This window comes from Colius striatus, chromosome 19, assembly GCF_028858725.1.
Source record: "Colius striatus isolate bColStr4 chromosome 19, bColStr4.1.hap1, whole genome shotgun sequence".
In the NCBI taxonomy this organism is placed as follows: Eukaryota; Metazoa; Chordata; class Aves; order Coliiformes; family Coliidae; genus Colius; species Colius striatus.
Window position 1 is genome coordinate 6,968,118 of NC_084777.1, and position 19,901 is coordinate 6,988,018.

Consider the following 19,901-nt stretch of genomic DNA (forward strand, 5'->3'; position numbering starts at 1 on the left):
GTCACTGTGTGATGAAAAACAGTGATGGTAACGTGAAATGGGCTCTTGCTAGAGCCTGGATGAAAAAAGATGCTGAGGTGACCACAAAATGCTTTGAATGAAATCTTGAAGATTTCTTCTTTTTTCCCCCCTTTTCTTTAGCATAAACAGCTTGCAAACAGAACTAAACAACATATTCCTGTTACGAAAGCAACTGGAAGAAGATGTTTTAGCTAATCGCAAGCTTCAGAAGGTCTTAGAAGATCAGATTAAGGACATGAAAACCCGACAAGGTCTGTATACATGTGCAGGCCATGCCTTTTCTTGATCTTCTTACACAGAAGAAAACTGGTTTTATTACAGTCAGTTTGCTACGGTGGAGAAGAAACGTTTGAGAGTAGAAAAAGACGTGAGAAGACTTTTTTTTCCCCGCTTTCTATACTGTGAATTATTTGAGGGATTTGTAACAGAATGTCTTTGAGCAATCAGGGCATATACAGAGGGACAGCTTTTCTCTTTCCATGCAGCAAATGTTAGTAATTCTAAGGCAATTCTACTGCAGTGATCATTTCAAACTGCCTACAATTTAGTGCCCATAGAATTTACTGTTTTCTGTGGAAGTCAGAAATTCCTGGCTTTGAATAAATCTCTGGCCACAGGATCATTTTCTGACCGTGGGATGTAATTATTTCACAATACTTTGGTAAAGACGTTGTGTCTCAGGAAATAGCAAGATCCCTCCTTAGAGAAGTAGTATTTCTAGAGAGAGAAAAAATAACCAGAAGTTTTGTTGTATTGTAATTTAGAAATAGCTGAGCTTTTAAATGTATTTATCTTCTGGCTTTTTTATTGTACTTCTTAGAAGTGTTTTTAATACATACTTAAATATAGAAAAGAATAATGTAAATGGACATTGCTAAATGAGTTTACTGCATATGTACAGATATATCTGTTTTATTCCAAAGGGGATATATAAATAGCAATAAAGCCTGTTCACTTACCCCTTTCAACTTAGACTTTCAATTTTAGCATCACTCCCTTGACAGCTATGGTAAGTGTCAAGAAGTGGCTTCTGCCGTTTCAGAGTTTCCAACCTCAAAAGCACAGAGATAATGAACAGCCAGAGTAGTCCAAAGGGTCTTGTGGATACTCTTGGGTTCTCAAGAGCAATTGTGTTGAGGGTGAGGCTGCTAGGGGTGAAGGCTTTGAAAATTGGTAATAATTTGTGAAGCCTTGGATCCTTGCAGCAGCCATGGGATCAGTGTCAGAGCTGGGAGTAGGATTTGGATGTCTTTTCTTTGTCCTAATTTAGATATGCTTTCTTCCTATTTAATGAGATATATTTATAGAATTAACTGTCATCTATATTTTAAATGAACAGGTGTTTATTGAAACATAGCAAAGCATTCCTGCAGTTATGCAGGAAATTAATAAGTAGCTGCTCTCAATTCAATTAATACAATCTTTTGACCCAAAAGCAAAATAAATGCAATAACTTTGTCTAACCCAGCTTTTCGCCTTGAGACCTTGAGTTCTTGCTCATAAAAATATAGTTAAAACAGAATAACTATTCATGCCTTACTTATCCTTCCTAAAAATGATTTCTAATTGTAATGCTAAATATGCAAATTATAATTCAGAATTACATTCACAACTCATGCTGATAACCACAGAAAATACAGCCACAGAAAATACAGCATGTCTACGTGTCAGAAGCATAAAGAAATACGAGGACAAAATTTGTTCAACTAAACAGAAAGCTTATTCTGGGGGATGAAATTTTTAACTGGCCTCCCACAGACTTACTGATAGGTTCTTATTCGAAAAGTCCTGTCTCTGCATTTTATGTTGTGTTTTCCTGCAAATAGATTTTCTCAAATAATTCCTGTCCTTGGTTATTTTGACAGATGAAACACTCTCTTTCTGTGGAGATCAAACATCTTATATGAGTATCTGTTTAGGAGAGCAAGATTATTTAAACCTACAGATAGATCATCTGTCTCTTGAAGAACTGAAGAAAAAGGTATTGATCTCTTTATTCTTTACTGTTTCTAATGGCTTAATTCTACTTCATTTATAACTTGAATCTCTCTCACAAAGAGGTTTATTTAGGTACAGTTGGGTGGTTCTGAAAGGGTTTCAAGTCCTCATCTCTGTGGTTTGCAATCCACCTTTTATGAAGTATTTAGTCTTTGCTATACCACATGAACTTCAGAAGCAGCTGTAAGATAGGTGCCTTGCTGCAAAGGTGTTAGTCACCTGGATTGAAGTTTCAGACTCAGTATCATATTTTAATCATCATGGTGTATACCAAATCCGAAGAAAAGTTTTTGCATTAAGTATCCTACAATGTGTATTTCATGCATCTTTCTTAATGAAGATGGTTGTGGTGTCTATAATTTAGGTTTCTGTATAGCACACTCCATCTCAACGGCATGTTAGAAAATAACTCTGAGGTAAGTTAATGTTGTCTGTGCTTTACAAAAGGAGAACTGAAATTCATGGAGATTGAATGTGCAGACCATTGTCATACAATAAATCAGTAGTGGAGTTCAGAAACTTGTTCTTCTGACTCCTTATCCTGAGCAATGACCTCTGATCCATGGACCAGTTTTTGATAAGGAGTTATTTGGAATATGGTGGTTTGGGACTGAACGTGAGTGAAGTTTTCGATTTCTCACGGCCAGCTGAACTGTAGGCAGGTGTTCAAAATCTGGAGGTGGTTAATGTGGAGGAAATGCCTTACAGAGAACAGGTGTCAATAAAAAAAAGCCTCAGACTGTGTCCTAGTCCCATCCTGGAGTTGTATTGCTTCTGTCTCTGAACACATCACCTTCAGTAGCTTTAGGGATACTCATTAGGAGAAGACATTTATAAACCATTTGTAAACTATGAAAAGGGATTTATATGCCTGAAAGATGATCTATTTTTTTCCCCAAATATATTTATTGGTCTGATAAAAATATTTCACTTTCTTCTGCAGACATTGCCTTCTTGATATTCTACATGCAACTGTGACAGTAATGTCTGTCCAAGGGTTTCGAACATGATTGTCCATTCAGATTTTGTATCTGTGAAACTACTCAGAATCACAGTGGCTTTTTTATCTCAAACTGTTTGAGAGAGAAAAACAGGTTGTTTCTGAATGCTGTTCTATTTCCTTATGATGCTGGTTTCCCTTGCACTGAAATGTTTCTTCTTAAATCATCCTGTTGGAGTGAGGTGCCCTCAGGTTTCTTCTTTCTACTGAGTTGTGAAACATGATAATAACAGGGCTAGAAGCTGCAGTCTTAAACATTAAGATTTCTTGAATACTAACAAATACATAATCATGTTTTCATACATAGGGATATTGCCTCATGAGCAGATACAGAAACTCAGGCTTTGCAACCCTGCAGTTGGAGGTTTATATAGCATCATTTATTTTCATACTAGTATGGATGTTACAAGTTTTGCTTGTTGTTCCTTTGGTTATTTAGGTTGCTGACCTTCTCTTGATGGTTAAAGATCTTCAGTCAAGTAATCAAGAACTTAAGAAACAACAGCTTGGACTTTGTACAATGGACTCTCAAGGGAAAGAAGCACTAAAAATATTAAACCATAGCAAGGTAAGTTTTCTGTGTTAAAGTACTGAATCTGACTCTCACATCTAATATACCTTGTGGAGTCATTCACATCAGTGCAGAATGAGTGTACAACCCTTGGGGCTTAGGTTGCTGATTCCTTCTAGTAAGTTTTTAAATTAATGATGTAAACAACTTTAAGATGTTAGCACAACAGAGAATCAGCTCAATGCAAGTGTTCAGTGATGTGTCAAGTTGATTTTAAGAAAACAACATACACACCAAAATACTAATTGGACCTGTGATCTGTTTGTTTTGTCAATTGAAAGGGGAGGAAATAGTTAATGTTACAAAGAAAGCACTATCTTATATAACGCTTTAGTTATTATTGAAAGTCTGCTTGTGTATTCTCATGCTGTGTCTAATTCTGTAAGAGCTTAGTTCATATCTCCCCTGTATCTACAAAGCAGCTAGTGTGCACTGTAGCCAAAAAAGAGATAACACCACCTCAGGTCACTTAGACACATGGCTTTTCCTTCATATAGAATATAAAAGTATATGAAGAAATGAGCAACGTTGTGGTAGATTGCTGAGAAGTGCAGCTAAACCAAAATGGTTTCTAGCTGTGAGGAAGAAGGGGTCTTGGCAAACTACTTCCACTGAGAAGCATTTTGTGTGCTGGGTTCCCATATGTCTTCCTGTGCGTGAATGATGAAGGATATTCAGGAGGCTCTGGTATGTTCTTGTGAACCACCTGGACACTATTCCTATGCAACCTGATCAAGGGGAACCTGCTTTAGCAGGGGGTTGGACTTGGATGATCTCTAGAGGTCCCTTCCAACCCCTACCATTCTGTGATTCTGTGAACATTCTAGCTTGTTATGAAGTAGTATTTGAAATGTGGCTGCTAGTACTTTCCTTTGTGCTTTGTATTGCACAACATATTGAATAGGAAGGAAAAAAATAGAAAAGGAATAATGATGAGGCACGTATTTTGTGACTACTTGAATTTCTGAATTAAAAGAACAGACAATTAGGAACAGTTTGGATCAGTTGCGTAGGGATTGCCTGATTCAAGAATTGGGGCTGTGATATTGATGATTTTTCTACAGGATAGTTTATTCTGCAGGACTCTGGGAAAAAGGTCATTTTTTTTACTGTGTATGCTGCAGATGCAGTTGGAGCAATTGTCAAAAGTCACAGAATATTCTTGCTTCTTCTTTAGTTTAAGACATACTCATACTACCTTTAACTGAAATATGTTTTAAATTATAGAATGACCTTTAGAGATGCTGGGGCTTTGATTAAAATAATGAATTTACATGTTACTGGAACAGATTTACATGAAAAGCTTGTGGGCAATTTGTTTCCAGAGTGCATGCACTTTAATCTAGAGATTAACATTTCCAGCAATTTGGGTCGATATCCTGCAGAGGGTGCTGCACCCTCACTGATGCCCGGGCTCCTACCAAAGGAATTCCTGTCCTCTGCCAAGAGCATCATGGCAAGATGCTCTCTGCTCCTGCATTTGTCTCCGCATAAAAAGTCTGTATAGGGCTACTTAAGAAACCATTAGGTGACATTAGATGTAGGATGAGAAGGAGTGAAGCTTGTAAAATAGAAATCATCCTCAAAATTCTGGTAAAGAAAATAGGAAAGTAAAATATGGTGTTTTAACCTGTGCCAGAATGATAACATTGCTAGAGAGCCCCATAATGAAAGGATCTTTAATAAAAAAGGATTAGTTTAAAAGGTACCACTTTATCAGTCTTGGCAATAAATGGCAGCCTGGATTTCGGGTTCTGGATTGTGACAGCAGTGTGTTTTGCATATTAATAACCACTGTGAAAAAAACCTAAGTTCTATTTTTTCTGTGTATTTTGGGCTAGAATTTGTTGGCAGGTAGTGCAGAGATGACATTAACATATGTGCTATAAGAGGAATTTGGACAGAAACAGGAAGATGTATCCTCCTCAGGTTCTTAGAATGAACCTATCTTTCTTTTCCTTCACAAAGCCAAAGCACAAATCAGATGAATCTGCATGTTGGTGCCTCTGCAGGGCATTTCCCAAAGGTCTGACAGCCCTGAGCACTCTATTTCTTGGCTTCATGTTTGGAAGGGAGGGAGCAGGAGGAGAGAAAAAGGTTGTTTTTGTACTGTCCTCTGAACATCTGCTTTCTCCGAGAGAAGCAGCCTCAGTGATTTCAGCCTTCAGGGCTCCAGGGATCTTTGCAAACCAAGCATAGCAGTAGTTCATTTAGGAAAAACATTCTCAAGGTTTTCAGTCTCCAAGGAAATACTTAAACAGGCAGTTTATTCTTGTGGTTTGTTGTTTTTTGGGTTTTTTTTCCTGGCCTTAAGACACTTATTTTCTTTTAATACTTTGTTGAACATTAGGTTCTATTCCTCAGAGCACAGAAAGTTTATTTTCAGCCTCTTGGACACAAGAACATAGGACCAGGCTCAAACTGCAGTCGTTTGTTGTCATACTGTGCTATAACCTGTAGTTGGTCTTAGGAAATAAGTTCAATTGTAAGAAGCATCAGTTATTAAACCAAATACTGGCCTGGGAAAAGCATATACCAAAAAATGTTGAGATAGTTGCTTTGGGTGGATAAGTTATATGTGCAAAGGAGTTTGGTTTTGCAAATGCAAGGTTTGTCATGAATCTACACATAGAAGGTTAAACCTTAGCAGTTTTGTTGATTACAACAAAAAATAATGCATGCCCTTGCTCTATACCACAATCCTGTCTGTGTCTTCCTCCAGTTTTCAGATTGTCTAATACTTTCTGTTGTCCTAGAAAACCAAGTCTCAGTGAAAATACCAAAATTATTCAAACATGTCTTGAAAGTTAGTTTTCAATATAGATTTCTAATAGTAAAAGGCAAACATATTAATATGCTGCACCATCGGGTTTCTGCCTCTTAAAATTCATACTTAAAACCATTAGAGTTGCTTATACTGCCAGGGATTGGAAGATAAAAAGGCTTTTATCATTTATTTCATATATATATATATAGATATGCATACATTCTAGGCATACTCAATTAAAAAAAGTCAAAACCCACACACACATTCAATTCCCAGTGTTCTTGGGATGCAAAAATAAGGCTCCTTGCAGGATCCTGTTTGTTTGTGATTGGACTGACATGCTGTGAGCCAAGACTTTCCAGCGTGTGATGCTGGGGAAGCAGGTTTCTCTCTTCACGCCATAAGTTGCAGCACTGTGCTGTGTATCCATCGAAGCTATAAATATCACATCCACCACCCCTAGACACCAGTTTCTTTCCTTCTAGTCTCTGTACCTATAATCTCAGTTTTCTGTAACTATGCTCAAGATTCTGCTTTTCTTGTCTTAAGGTACTTTTGCCTTTAGCCCAAGCCACACAAAATGTGTCTGTTATATGCAGCAGTGTTGTATTATCACCACAAATGCTTTAAGACTAAAATTTTTATCCAATGCAGGTTTGAATCCTCTGTGCCAGTGTGACTGTACCTATGACTTTGGCATGTTAGGCACAGCACTGTTGATATTCACCATTGCTTTTGCACGTTTCTACTACTTAATGAGATTAATGAGCAAAGATTTTTAATAACTATATTTTTCTATTAGATTGAGAAATGTTGCTATAAATCAGAATGATATAAATGTCCAGTCTGGTCTTCCCACAGTGGAATGGTCACTTGGGATAGATCCCTAAATGGGATGAAAGACTATCCTTGGACTCAGGTGGTTGTCTGACAGGCCATACCAGGATGTTTCTACTGGATGTATTAATTCTTTGTAAATAAGAGGGTAAATTCTGTCTTTATCTCCAGAGCAAACTAAGTAAAGGAGGTGAGTTGTAAGTGAAGTCTGTGCACTGTGTCCCAATGAAGTTCACTCACTACTGGTCTTTGCTGCTGTTGAGAGAAGAGCAGCGTGTGCTTCTCATCCCTTGCTTGCAGATCTATTGCTGGGATGAAACATCCAACAAAACAAAGGGATTCTGGGTCTTACTGTCAGTAATGCTGCTAAAAAAGCTGAGTCATCCTCCTCCTCTTTGCTCTGGAAGTATTAGTGATGGGAGATGGATTGGGTTCTGTGGAACAAGAGGGAGAAAAAGAGGATTTGGTACCATTTACTACAAACTGGCAAATTCAGGCAAGACACAGCAGATTATAACCTGCAGTGTCAGAGTAAATCTTTTCAGTGTATAGCAAGCTAGGTGTGCTTTGTTGTAAAAGCAGGTGGTTCTTGGATGCTAAGGAAGAGCCTAACTTGTGTAGCTAATGAAAACAAATTCTGGAAATCAGAAAATAAAATAGGCACCATGAGAACATGACTGAAGATACAGAGGTCCTTTGCCAGAAAAGTTCAAGTAATTTGTATATTTTTTTGCATATGATGAGGAGAAAGAGTTAAAGAAAAACAAAGGAATGTATAAGATAAAATTTCATTTATAAAATAAGTCATTCCTGGGGTTTATATTAATTTTCTTTGATCTGGTTGAAGAATTCTAATTCAGTGTTTGTTACTTTGTATTACAGGCTTTTTTAAATTTTTCTTTTAAGACATATCACTGACTTATTTATGCACGTTTCATGTCACAGTATTATTTTGTGCTACGTTTTCACATCATTCCATACTTTGTGTAGTGTCTTGAAATAACAGAGGAGCCTGTGATGCAGACTGAAGATGGTGACAGTGACAGGAAGATGCAGAACACTCAGTTTTCTGAGAGGGTCAGTCAGGTAGGACTCTGCTCTAAGTACATTATATTACAGCACTCTTTTCTTCTTATTTTCTTAGTCTTTTGCAAACAAAGAATACTATTCTTTGTATCTGATTTTGCTTTCAACCAGCTGTTTTAAGAATTTATGAAAGCTTTTCCTATATTTTTTTGCTGCTAGAGTTTTGCAGATAGCTTTCATTATGGTCCTTGTTTTCATTCTTTCAAGTACTCATAATCTTCCTTAATGGGGATGACAGAAAGTCCCTTGAAATTGTGTTTCTTTACATACACCTACACCGATCTTCAGCCTCCATTGCAGTCAGGCCTACAGTACAAATAAGTTTCACTTGCTGCTATGATTGACAAAAAAAATGCTATAGATCCTTCTTTCAGGGTTGAAATACTTGATGTGATGGTAACTTGCTCACTACTTTTTTATACATACAGGAATCTCTTGTACTCTTATTCTGTCATTCAAAAGCAATGTAATATAAAGCATCAAGGAATCATAAAATAGCTCAGGTTGCAAAGGACCTTAGAGGAAGGTCATAGAGTGCAATTAAAGTTGAAGCCCTCTCCTTTAAAAATTATCATATGTTAAAATAGGACACAAATCAGGGTACTTTGGTTCATAATATTGAAGAATAATGATGTTCTGTTCTTTGAAATTTGTCCTTTCTGGGTTTCTCTGTATACTAGGTGTGCTTTCAAGTATCTGTGGATTTTCCTTGTGAGATGGATAAACAGGTAAGTGATGTATTATAAAGCCTATCTTGACTGTTAAGCTGCTTAATCTCTTGCTGCTGCTGGAAATTGTATCCAAAGGGGCCCAGTCTGAGTCCTCATGTAATTGATACAGAAGATTTTCACTGATTCTGATGGTGGTTAAATCACTGGAGAGGTTCCATGTAAAAATTTCCTAGGACACATCTATGATCTTGCATACAAAAAGTTGGCAGTTTGTAAATACTTCAGGTTCCATCCAGTCCTGGCCATCAGGGCTTGCATCTAGAGATGCCAGAATAGAATTTGTACTGGAAATACAGCTGATTCAAAAGTGAACTGATAAAAAGTTAACTGTAATCTGCAGACAACACTCCAGAAGTTTCATACCTCTTCGCAGATAAAGACCTTTAGGGAAATCTACTCACTAAACAACTGATCACTATGAATTAATCATATGAAATAGATGTTAATTAGTTTTTCGATTTATAAACATTAAGTGAAACGTCTGTGGATGCTTCTTAATGTAGATAAAAAACATCAGGAATTACAAAACCTGATTACACAAAGATTACAGCCCTGAATTGAATAGAACATTATATACCTGTGTAATAAGAAAATGTTTGCAATTTTATAACAGATAACTCCACCAGGCTATTCAGAGAATTTCTGCAAAGATAGACATTATAGGAGTCCAAATAAGCCTCAGTTTGAACATGATACATCTAGCAAACACTTTGGAAGAATAGAAATGAGTGAATATGAAACAGAAGAGAACTTGCTCACATCTCTTTTAAGAGAAAACAGAACATCTGTGCTGGAATCTACGTAAGTATGCACTGCTTTTGACAGTATTTCTATTTGAGAAGAGAATAAAGTAATTTTGCTAAAGTGAATTTAGATAATGGCACTGTCTGATTTACCTGGGAGATTGGCAAGGCGCCTTCAGAGCCATTTTAGTCTATCATGCAATTAAGTAATTAGGAAACATACTATCTGTAGACATCTTTATGAAAAACCCATTACAAGAGAAAAAAATCTTCAAAGTTACTGAAATATGGAGCTCTACTGGAGAGACTGTTTTTTTTTCAGGATGGATTCTAGCAGTGTTAAAGGGCTCAGATGATAATAAAAATTCAAAATATCTGAGAGCTCAGTCCAGTGGAAGGTGTTGTGTTGGAAGAGCTGACGCTACTGCTGTAAAACGATATGTGTGTGTAAGGAACCGAGGATGGAGGAATTGGAGTTGCAGTGGCTGTTTACAGGGTTAATTTTGAATGGACATTACTATATGCCCTGTGGCCTTTGCTGTTTCATCTGAACAGCTCAGACAGAGGTTTTCTCTGTCAACATTTTAGAGAGTCAGAGCCCATATCCTGCATTTGACTAATTGGTTATTTAAATGTAACTACTTGTAAGACTGAGTTGAGATGAACCACTTTCTAAGTACTTAGGTTGCTTTTTGTGCAGACAAATTACTTGTGTAACTACATCTGTACAACTCCTAATGTATGTCCTAATATACTTGTATAACAAGTATGTCTATGTTACCCTCTGGCTTGATCAGTTCCCAGCTGAAATGGTAATTTCCATAGGAACTGGACAATATCAAACAAGCAAAGGTTGTATAGACAAACCATACCCTGGGTAGTTTTGTTTCCCCCAATTTCATACTTACACCGATTAGTCTCCTGGTTGAAAACTGAATTAAAGGTTTGGTGGAGATCATTCTCATTTTCCTGCCCTAGTTCTCTCCACGCTGTAATGGCTGTGTTCAGTATCACGTGACTTCTTTTCAGTGCCTATCTGTGCTGTTCCTTCAGCCATTGCCGTTTCTGGAGAGCAAAGGGAGTGACCTTCCACATATATTGTGCTCAGCAATGCTGGTAGCAGAATATCCTGTGGAGTTATACAAGCCGAATCCTGTTTTCTGTGTTCAGCCTACACTGCACTTGACTTTACTCAACCAATTCTACAATTTTACCTTACTATTTAAAACTCTTTTACAGGCATAAATGGTCTTAGTTGTCAAAGCACTATTTAATAGTAAATGAGGAGATAGTACTCTCTTAGAAGATGAATAGATAACATTGTTTTATTTGTGAACTGTACTTAAAAGTCTGCTAATGAACGAGTTCAGCACCATTATCTTTGCCATTCTAGTGTGCAATCTTTTCTATGTTCAAGTATAAATGACCAGATTGACTGGTGATGAGCCTGTACTTTGCATAGCTGAATTCTCACTAATGATATTAGATGCCAGAGAAAGACATAAAAAGCCTAGTTAGCTTCTACCATTTCAAATGCTAGATATACAAATGCAGTTGTTTTTAAATGCTGGGTTATATGTTTAGTGGCACAAAAAGCTCTCTATTGGGCACATGGAACTGTTTGTAGAATTTGAGAGCTTGCTTCTGCTTTAAATGTCTCTTATTTGGCTTTGGTTTCTCTTACAAACACCACTTTCCAAACTGTTCCACGGGCCACTAGTTATCTGTGGGGCAGTTTGGTGGTCTGTAGCGAGCTGTTTTTGCAAGCTTTTGGCTGCTTTCTCAGTTTCCATCTTCCTTCTGACATTAGAAATACATGAAGGGATAGATTTTCAGAGGAATTCAGAGTCTGCTCTGGTTTTGGTAGAATTTTATTTTTAAGGTGATTAAATCACAGAGTGAACTCTTGGAAATCCGTTCCTATTTCATGTATTGTTATGTTATATAAACAGTTCATTTAGTTACCAGAGGTTTGTTCATGAATGAGGAAAGTGGCAGTAGAGCATATATAGTCAAAAATACCTGCTTTGGCACGGTAGGGGTGGACTAGATGATCTCTAACTGTCCCTTCCAACCCCTACCATTCTGTGATTCTATGCTAAATAGGAGAAAAGCATTGATGAGGTAACTTATGATATAACTCGTGTTGTGAAAAGGTTTCAAAAACTCTGTTAGTAATTCATTAGTGAGTAAAACAGAATCTCCTGGTAATTTCAAACATGTCAAGACATTGCAAAAGTGTTTCTTAGAAGGTATTCTTGTTTACTTAAATAAAAAGCAAAATTCATGCCTTTTCTTTCCTCCTTCCTGAATATAGCAGACAAGAACAAATGAAAATTGTAAATGAACTGTTAGAGCATCTGAACACAACTGAGGAAGAATTTTCAAGTGAAGAAATAGAGAAAAAGGATGAAAAAGATCTTAGGCAAATGATTATTCAACTAAGAGCTGAATGCAAACGTTTCAAGCAGGTCAATAAATTCTTAAAGCAGCAAGTAGAATTGAAATCAACTTTTGATGAGAAAGAGAAGCTTTATCCAGATGCAGTGCCGCAGATTAATAAGGATATTGAGTTGTTGAAAGTGGAATTGAAAGATGAAGCTACACAAACAATGACTTTAGAGAGCAATGTCATGAGATTCAAACATAAAGGCAAAAAAGGAGCCTTAGAAGACAACCCAAAATATTCAAGATTAAATGCGGAAAGAGAACATCAGCAAGAAAATGTGTATAAGAAGAGTGAACAGCATGAAAGGCTTTTTTTTACCAGGAGAACAAATGAAGTAAGTTTATTTAAGATTCTCTTTTTGGTACTTGGGGAATAGATGTATAAAAGAGAAAAATATGTTTAATTTCTAATATTAAATCTTGCTTTTGTGTAATTTTAAAATTATAAAAAGACATGTAAGCCAAATATATTTCAGATAATTGTTCTTAATGTTCAGAGCTTTTCATCACATACTTCAGTGTGCTTTAGAACGTTAATTAATTGAATTTCAATCCTCAGTGGGACCAGATACTAGTAAATATTATACCTTTTGAAAAAAGAGATATTTTATAGCATAATGGCCTGATTCTGTACTACCTTCTGTCTCTGCATAGATATTCATAAAGCAGAACCAGAGCATTCTGAACTGATAACTTATTAAGTCTAAATGGCAAATGAGGTCTACAGAATTGAAGATTTATGTGATGCCTGAGAGCATGCTGGTGAAGAGCTCATGGTAGATTTCAACAAACTTGAATCTTAATGCTGTGCTTTTATTAACACCTTATCATTGTGTCTTGCTTTTGTGTCTAGTAGTACTCTAAAACTGTGTGGGCAGTTCTTTGTGTTTGTTTGGAACCTAAGTGCACAGAGTCTGTTCTGTGAGTACAGATGTAATTTACTTGTGCCAGATAAATTTTCAGGCCTTTTGTATGCAGTCAGACTGTGATGCCAAACAAAGAGCTGGGAAAACAGTGTCTGCTAAAGAGTTCATGTGTGTTGTTTCAGTAGCAGTCATAGCAGCACAGTTGATAACTCTTTGAAGATCTTAGCTCTGGCAGAGCAGATAAAGGAGAGTATTGCTTTTGATTTTGTACACTGCTAATAGAGACTGTTTAGCACCTTCAGCAAAGAATGGTTTCCATGACTTTAGTGATCAAGAGATTTCTCTATGCTAGCAAATGGGAGCAACTCATTTTTATTCTGGCTTGTCCTTGTTGGATTAATTTTTCTGAAGGAAAAGGCTTGTTAACCAAGAGATGTTGATAAGACTTTGTTCTGTACAGCATAAGCATCTCAGTATAGTTTGGGATTTTAAGGCAGAGATTTTGGCATGCATGGCTGCTCCATGGCAAACACCCTAGAAAATCCATGCCAGTTATGATATTAAAATCCATGCAATAGGTTATAATACCCCTCACAAAAAATTATGTCTTGTTTCACCAAACAGTTTACATGTAATCAAGATCTATCAAGAGTATCTTTAGGCACATTCTTAGTCTTTTAAGCTTTCCTTATTGGCAGTAAATTTTCTACCTTTAAAAAGTGGTGAATTTGGAAAGAAAAGAGGATAATATTGGAAATGTTCTTGGGTTAATCTGAGACAGAAAGTAGTGGATGTGCTTTCTCATCTGTTTGTGTTGCTGCTCTCCATCTGACTCCAGGAGCATGTGAGGAGAATGAGGGCAGGTGGAAGTCAGGAAGAGCAAAGATGGGTACAAGAGGTGGAAGGGGCTTGAAAACCCAGCTGACCTGTTCTTGAAGATCTGCTTGTGACGGCTTTCTTAAGAACCCTGATACTGTCTTTGACTTGCTGATCTTCTCAGGGCAGTCTTGAAGGCAACTAAAGGCTTATATGCCATCCACTTCTTTCTGAAGTTCACTTTTCGAGTTCTGTTTTCACTGAGTCTCAGTATACTGTTTAAAGACACCATTTGCCAGGTTCTAGTTTAATCAGTTGCAATCAATACAATCCATGACTCAGTTACTTTAAAAGCTTTCTTGTTTAGACTAATGCAGTGTATCTTTTCCTTCTGAATAGCTTTTATAAATAATTTCATGTAGCCAGCTGAACTGGACTGTGGGTAATCTGGGTGACGTATCTGTTTGTACAACAGCCCTGAAACAGCTGGAAATTGTTCGATGTTATTAGCTCAGTTCACTAAAACTAACAGGAAGTTCATCCTGCTGGGATTTATTTTTCAGCCTCCAAATGATATTGTATTCTTCTATGTACAAAAGGAATTGAGTGTGTCATTAGGGAAATGGAACTTGCTTTTTATTATTTTAAATTTTGTAAAGCTATAATTGCTAAGAAATGAGTGTGGAAAGGTATTTCAGAATACATTGGATGGTAAAAGAAATTAGGGGACTTACTACACTGGTGGAGCAAATGAAAGCAAAAAAAAAAAATACTAAATCTATCTGCACATGCCATTATTGACTTTTATTATTATTACACACAATTCCATAGCTCTCATCAACATCTAGCATGTTTTTCTCTTTCTGGAGATAGCACTGTTTTATGCTCTGTGGTTTAAACAGGGACACATTTAATGCAGAATTTTCAAAAGGTGTGAGGCTAAAATGTAGTGACTTAAGAAATTGAACTTCACCCCCCAACTCCAGTGATGCCATGGGTGTTATGGTAGGAAAAGGGAATGCTGTAGAAGCAATTCATAGGATGTATGGATGAAGAAACTATGCTTGTTGATAAAGAATTTCTCTGTGGCAGAATAAATTTGCACTGTGGCTGATTGAAAGCTATGTTTTTTTCTCCAAGGTATGAAAGTGGGCTGGTACAATGTAGGGGCCTGTTAAGTGGAGACAAAAGGAAGAGAGGAAAAAACATTCAGCAATTTGTGGGGAAAAAAAAAAAAAGAGGAACTGCTTCAATTTAAAAACAAACAAACAAACAAAGGATTTAAGGGAAACAGTCAGTGGGCTGTCAGATATTTACGATATAAATGAGGAGAGTGGGAAGGAAGCAGCAGTTAGAGAGGTCAGTTTGGGTGAGAAACTATTTTCCTAGGGCATACACAAATTGAGTTACCTAATACGCCTACACGTTAAAAGCCTTTGCTAGTCAATGGTGAATTTGCTGCCTTGCTTCATGAACTGGAAGCCCTTCACTGTGTGCCTCTGGATGCATAACCTGTAAGTTCTCTGTAAGTTACTTACGAAAAATTCAACCCAGTAGGTTAGCTGATTTTTTTTTCCCTCTTTGTTTGTTTTTCATGTTGCAAGGGGATTATGATCTTATTTTCAAAACTAATGTGAGAGCTGACTGATTTTACAGGAGAAAACAATATTTTTCCTGGACTGTTTGTTCATATTTTCTTTACTTGACTGGTACATGCCAGCTACCAACTCCTCATTTTATCTTTTTTTTCAGACCGATTCTGCTTACTTGCCTAAAAAGTCTCGTCTGCCCATTCTCTCAAAATCAACCAGACCATTAGGAAATGTGCCTTTGAACTCCTGCCTGCAGCAGTCAGATTCAAAACTACGGTGTGATATCAGGCCACCTTGTGAAGGTCTGCAAGCATGTGAAGTACAAAACAAACAATTTCAGCCACAAACAAATGGAGAGTTATTATTGAATGAGTCTGTAACTGAAAAGCTTCACGAAAAGCTTCATGAAGAGCTTGCACAGGAAAGCACATCAGAGAGAGGTAAATAAAGAGCAGGCATAATGACTTGTGAAAGTGCTTGAAATAGTGGCTTCTTTCTTGTAGTAGAAAGTTAAATGAGATCATTTTTACATATGTACAATGCTGCTTAAACTTATACTTTCCTTGAGTAGGCAAATATGTATAGATCTTGCAAAACACTTATTTTTCTTTTATCTTTATTAGAATGTACATCAGCTTTAGGTGGAATGGAACGTGCTGTGTATACACGGCATAAAGCATATAATAAATGGCAGTGACACAGCGTGCACACACGTGCACACCTATATGTCAATCTTTAGATAAATGAAACATTTCCCTTATAGAATGCCAAGTCTAATGAAAACTGTCTATAATGGAGACAGAGTACAAAAATACTGTATTTGTTTGTGCTGCATAAGTAAGAATTTCCAGTATTCCACTGATCAGTCAAGTCATCCGTGTCTGTTTCCAGTGTGCCTGGGTTAATTTAAACTCAGTTGTTGACAAAGTGTCTAGATCAGGAAAGTATGACAAATTGTAAGACAGAGAACAATGGGTATTATATAAAGATTTGAAGTGCCAGAAAAAAAAAATAAATACACTTAGCAGTTAGATTAAAAACTGAGTAGAGATGTAAAGGATAGATGAGGGAGACAGGAGGCATAAATGTAAGAAATAGGATTCAATCAAGTAGCATGTGAGCCACTGTCGAATGCAGAGGTTGCAGAGATGTTGCTTAATGATAATGTTATTGTGGTAAGGGATAGATATGACACAACTTTATTGTAAATGCTCAGGCTGATAGGACTCTAGAAATTAATTTTAATAGTTGCAAGATCCAAGAAGAATTCAGAGAAGGGCAGTATTTTGTACTCATCATGAACTCATTCAGAACACGTCCTGTGATTTCCTTTCCATGCTGATTTCTTTACCCTGGATAGCAGTTGTACTGCACACTTAGTAGTTCTGAGGCTTGATGCCATGGGAGATTGCAGAAGATTAGTTTATGATCAATGCTCATTTTGGAGAACGTTTTTAGCCTTTTCTCTAACCTTAAAAAACATTTTAAAATGCACTAAAAATTGATTAACTGTTACGTTACAAAGGGAACTTGCAAACCTTTATCTTCATTTGTTGGTAGGAAGCCCCAGTTGTCCTTGTAATTAACTCAAGTATTTTAAAAAACACATCCAAACACTGTTTTCATATGACTAGTAATATTTGTACTACTTTTTCAATAGTTATTTTTTCTTACATGATTTTTCTGTTCCAAATTGACAAGAAAACCAAGTTTGGATTTGTGGAGTGTTTATTTGTGGTTGGTTTGGGTTTTTTTGGTTTTTTTTCTTTTCTTTTTTAACTATTCCCACTGATTTTTTTTCAGTCACTTACTGTCTTCTGTTTTACCTTCCCTCACTATCCTCCAGTTGAATCATCGCTCGAACTGAGTAATAGCGAGGTCAAGGTGGAGTTGCAAGGTGTTGATCCAGGCACAGGGGGCAAGAATGAATATGTGAAGGACAAAAATGAGCAAAACTCTCAAGGTAGAGCATTTATATGATATAGTATTAAAGAAAAAAAGTAGTTGAAAACCCTAGTTCTGAATTATGCAGAATTGCAATTACTGCAGGTAATTGTCTCCCTTGCCATTGTTTGTGGGTTTTAAGCTTTGTATTCTTAGGTAGTATGTATTAATTGTTCTAAGAATCCAACTTGGCTTTTTAAGGATGATGCTTGCAGAAGGGATAGAGTGTTGCATTCCCTTTTCACTATGTCTTCTTGAATTTATACATGGGTGTTCTTGGAAGCATTTCTGTCCTGTGATTCTGTCACCTTTTGAGTGACATATGTGGTGGTATGTAGCAACCTGTGTACTGCAGAAAGCATCATCTAACCTTAATTTCACATACATTGATATCTCAGCTTCATTTTTTTTCTTGCTTTTAGGTTGTGTTTGTTTTTATTGTCTTGTGCTTGGCTTGGGTTTTCATATCCAGCCGTGCCTCCCTGAGATTTTATACTGATTTAGGAGCTTGAACCTGGGCATTTGAATTCTCCATGGAAACCAATTTGAAAGTATTAAGACTTTCATGAGATCAATGAATGACTCTCAAAAGGGAGGTTCTAATTCATAGTGATCTTTAGCAGAACTAATAGAAAGGGAAAATTTAATTTCCTGGTAACCAGAAAGTAACTTTTCCTAAATACTTACACATGCAGCCCTGAACTATAACCAGACAATATATGTAGGAATATATCACTTCTCTTGGTCTGAATCTGGGGTGACTGCATCGGTTATGAATGGCAAAGTCAGCTAAGTGATGTGATCTGCATGCCAAGCGAGTGCCAGTAAAACCTTTAACACAGAACATTTTTATGGATTTTGGTTAGAACACATTTTTAAAAGAAGTTATTAAAGCCTCTGTTTAAAATGTTACTATTTTGTTGGTAATCTTTTAAAAATTCCACTGACTTTATACTCCAATTGCTTTTGCATAGATTTTTTTTTAAGTGATGAGAATATTTAATTAATAGTTTAGGAAGGATAATTTAAAGTCATAGAGTCTACTTCTAAATCTCAGTGCCTTATGTTTGAGGTTATCATCTTCGTGGGTGGAAAGGTCTGGGCTTCATCGGTGTCTCATTCAGAGCTGCTTATTGCAAAAGTAATTTTCAATCATTTGGGAAAAGAAAGCTGGTATGTTTTGAGTATTGTTTGTTTCAAAGGTGATAAGGGGTTCAAAATTTTTGATGTGCAAGTTGAATTAATGGGCAAATCATAGAAAGAGGTCAGAAGTCTAAAACTAATATTGTGTAGTTCGTGATTATTCTGCATTTTTATTCTGTGATTATGGAAGGAAATGAATCTATTCTAGTGCTGTTAAGAACAGAATGTCAGATAAAGAAATATTAATATTCACACACAAGCCTCCTGTTTTTCAGAAATGCAAAATCATGGTAACATTAGCAACACGGATATCCAGCCTTCATTAAAAGAGATAAATGAAGAGTTTCATTCCACGGAACATGAGGACGTTGACTCAGCCGCTGCATATTCGGGTTCCAAGTGCCTGCGTTCCCTCAAATTGAGTGTAACAAGTACAGATGCACTTGATGACTGTGAAGTCACAGATAATGTAGAAGAATTGAAACAAAGAATTAAGGATATGAAGTCTGAGCTTGAAAAGTACAAAATGTTCCTGATTCATTTACAGACCTCTGACCATCTTTTATCGAATGGTGTTTCCCATATAGTTTTGAGTGACACAGCATTGCCTGTGGAAGGACAACTGCAAGATACAACTATGCAAGAAACCAAACTACTTTCTAGTGTCCATCAGCTGATGGATTGCAAGAGCCACACCAAAAATAGGAATTCAGACTCTTCAAAGGCACCTGATAGATGGATAGAACAAAACCTTAAGGAACTATTATCAGCAAAAGGGGCAGAACTTGAAAAAGACCAAATTGCAAATGTGCATCTTGATGAAGTGTATCATCTTCAGACCAAACTGAGAGAAACATCACCATCCAAGTGAGTAACCCTGTTAGTGTTTCAGGTTCCTTTTTGTAAACAGCAATAGTAAATAGCATAGGAAGGCAATAGGAAGATAATCTTCTTTACATAGCAGTGTATTGTTACAATAAAGGCTAAATTTCACCAGCATTAGTATGAAGCAACCGAAACATTTAGTTAAAAGATGCCTTGAAGTACAAACCAGCATTTCTCTTGCAACAAGAGCTGCTCCTGGTATGCTCATATCACTCTCTGTAACAATCCTGTGCTAGACACCTGTGTCTCTCTCCACACCTCAGTTCCATATCTCTTTGCTACAAGATATCCTCTCTTAAGCAAAGTCAGATCGCCTCATGTTACTGTGAGATTGTTCACCCTCTGTAATCCAGGATCACTCAGTGTTTTTTTCAGGTGACAAATGTAAGCAAATGCCACATCCCATTTCAGACAGAAATGTTTCCATGAGCAATTGACTGGCAGATTCGTGCT

The 19,901-nt window shown here is 36.8% G+C and overlaps 1 protein-coding gene across 5 annotated transcripts in view; it reads left to right on the plus strand.

The window, feature by feature from the left end:
- Positions 1 to 19,901, plus strand: part of CDK5RAP2 (CDK5 regulatory subunit associated protein 2) — a 79,294-nt gene that overhangs the window by 33,065 nt on the left and 26,328 nt on the right. For 4 of the 5 annotated variants that reach the window (XM_062011602.1, XM_062011604.1, XM_062011605.1 and 1 more), the window contains 10 exons: positions 142 to 272; positions 1,887 to 2,002; positions 3,459 to 3,587; positions 8,185 to 8,280; positions 8,961 to 9,008; positions 9,625 to 9,812; positions 12,072 to 12,537; positions 15,637 to 15,916; positions 17,323 to 17,439; positions 18,839 to 19,430. In XM_062011602.1, the coding sequence (XP_061867586.1) occupies positions 142 to 272; positions 1,887 to 2,002; positions 3,459 to 3,587; positions 8,185 to 8,280; positions 8,961 to 9,008; positions 9,625 to 9,812; positions 12,072 to 12,537; positions 15,637 to 15,916; positions 17,323 to 17,439; positions 18,839 to 19,430 (2,163 nt within the window). The remainder of the gene's footprint in view (positions 1 to 141; positions 273 to 1,886; positions 2,003 to 3,458; positions 3,588 to 8,184; positions 8,281 to 8,960; positions 9,009 to 9,624; positions 9,813 to 12,071; positions 12,538 to 15,636; positions 15,917 to 17,322; positions 17,440 to 18,838; positions 19,431 to 19,901) is intronic. The other variant, XM_062011603.1, reaches the window with a different exon arrangement.